The sequence below is a fragment of the Charadrius vociferus genome, unplaced genomic scaffold, assembly GCF_000708025.1.
Source record: "Charadrius vociferus isolate BGI_N301 unplaced genomic scaffold, ASM70802v2 scaffold2125, whole genome shotgun sequence".
NCBI lineage: Eukaryota > Metazoa > Chordata > Aves > Charadriiformes > Charadriidae > Charadrius > Charadrius vociferus.
The window spans coordinates 35,406-36,970 of record NW_009648402.1 but is presented as its reverse complement, the minus strand read 5'-3'; the positions used below and the strand labels follow the sequence as shown (position 1 = coordinate 36,970).

Here is a 1,565-nt window from a genome sequence, read left to right as displayed (position 1 = left end):
TCTCCCGGAGCCCCTTCGGGCACTGGAAGGGGATCTGAGGGCTCCCCTTTTTCGCCTTCTCTTCTCTGAACCCCCCCAACTCTCCCAGCCTGTCCTCCCAGCAGAGGGGCTCCAGCCCTCCCAGCATCTCCATGCCCTCCTCTGGCCCCCGTAATTAGCCTTGTTGAACCTCATGAAGTTCATCTGGGCCCACTTCTTGAGCCTGTCCAGGTCCCTCTGGATGGCATCCCTCCCCTCCAGCATTTCTACCTCGCCACACAGCTTGGTGTCATTGGCAAACGTGCTGAGGGTGCCCTCGATCCCACCATCATTGATGGAGATATTGAACAGTGCCGGTCCCTGTACAGACCCCTAAGAGACACCACTGGTCACCTTTCTCCATCTGGACATGGAGCCCTTGACCACCACCCTCTGGATGCCCCTGTCCATCCAGTTCTTCATGCACCAAACAGCCTACCCATCAAATCCATCTCTTCAAGGTGGAGACGGGGATGTTGTGAGGGATCCTGTCCAAGGCCTGACCGTTGGTTTTTATTCGCTGTCGTAGGGTCGGGTGCTGCACCCGGAGCAGCACCGGGTGGTGAGTGTGAGGGAGTGTGCCCGCTCCCAGGGCTTCCCCGATACGTATCGCCTCTTCGGGAACATCCTCGACAAGCACAGACAGGTCAGCACCGGTGGCAAACGCTTCGCCGGTGGCAAACCCCTCGCCGGTGCCATTGCCAGTGTCATGGCAGAGCCGGTGCCTAGCATTAACCTTCTCTCTGTTGCAGGTCGGTAACGCAGTGCCTCCTCCTCTAGCCAAAGCCATCGGGCTGGAGATCAAGTCGTGCATGGTGGCGAAGTTGAGGGAAGACACAGCGGGTAGGTGCCGTGCTGGGAGTCGCTGCCATCCCCTTCCCTGGGCCGTGGGGTCAGGTACACCATCCCTGGTCTCTGCCCTCCTGGGTGGGGGGTCCTGAGTTGGAGCACAGTGGTGTCACCCCCTCTTCTCTCTCCCCAGACCTCAGCGCCCTGGAGAAGATGGAGACCACGGAGAAGATGGAGACCGTGGAGAAGATGGAGACCATGGAAACTGCCGACTGACGCGTGGCCTCTCCTCCGGCACCAGGACTCCTAAACATGCACTGATTTATTTTAACCCCCTTTTTTTGTTTGTTTGTTTTATTTGATTTTTTGTTTTGTTTTGTTTTGGTTTTTTTTTTGTTTTTTTGTTTGTTTGGTTTTTTTTTTTTAATTCCTGGCCCATGGGAAGACCGGCCATGGCTCGTGCCACCCCCTGGCCCTGCTCGTGTCTCTCTCCTGGCTGCCCTCCGCCGCTCTCTGTGATGGTCGAACTCCACTACCACCCCGGCAGGGCCCTGTGGGACCCCCCAACTCCCGGTCCCGCTCCCTGTTTTTATGCCGCATTGTATTGAAAATAATCGGCCGCTTTGTACAAGTGGGAATTGATACTTTATGTAGTTTTTATATGTTGTAATATTTCTTCAAATAAATCTCTCCTATGAATTATAAACTCTTTTCTTTCCTCCTGGCTTAGCCTAGGCCTCGGCCCCGCGGCGGCGGGG

The 1,565-nt window shown here is 55.8% G+C and overlaps 1 protein-coding gene across 1 annotated transcript in view; it reads left to right on the top strand.

Annotated features, from left to right (window-relative positions):
• DNMT1 (DNA (cytosine-5-)-methyltransferase 1) overlaps positions 1-1,083 on the top strand; it is a 13,101-nt gene extending 12,018 nt beyond the window's left edge. Inside the window, exons 31-33 of the mRNA XM_009885372.1 lie at positions 548-664; positions 771-861; positions 1,001-1,083. Of these exons, the coding sequence (XP_009883674.1) occupies positions 548-664; positions 771-861; positions 1,001-1,083 (291 nt within the window). The remainder of the gene's footprint in view (positions 1-547; positions 665-770; positions 862-1,000) is intronic.
• The last annotated feature ends 482 nt before the right edge of the window (positions 1,084-1,565 follow it).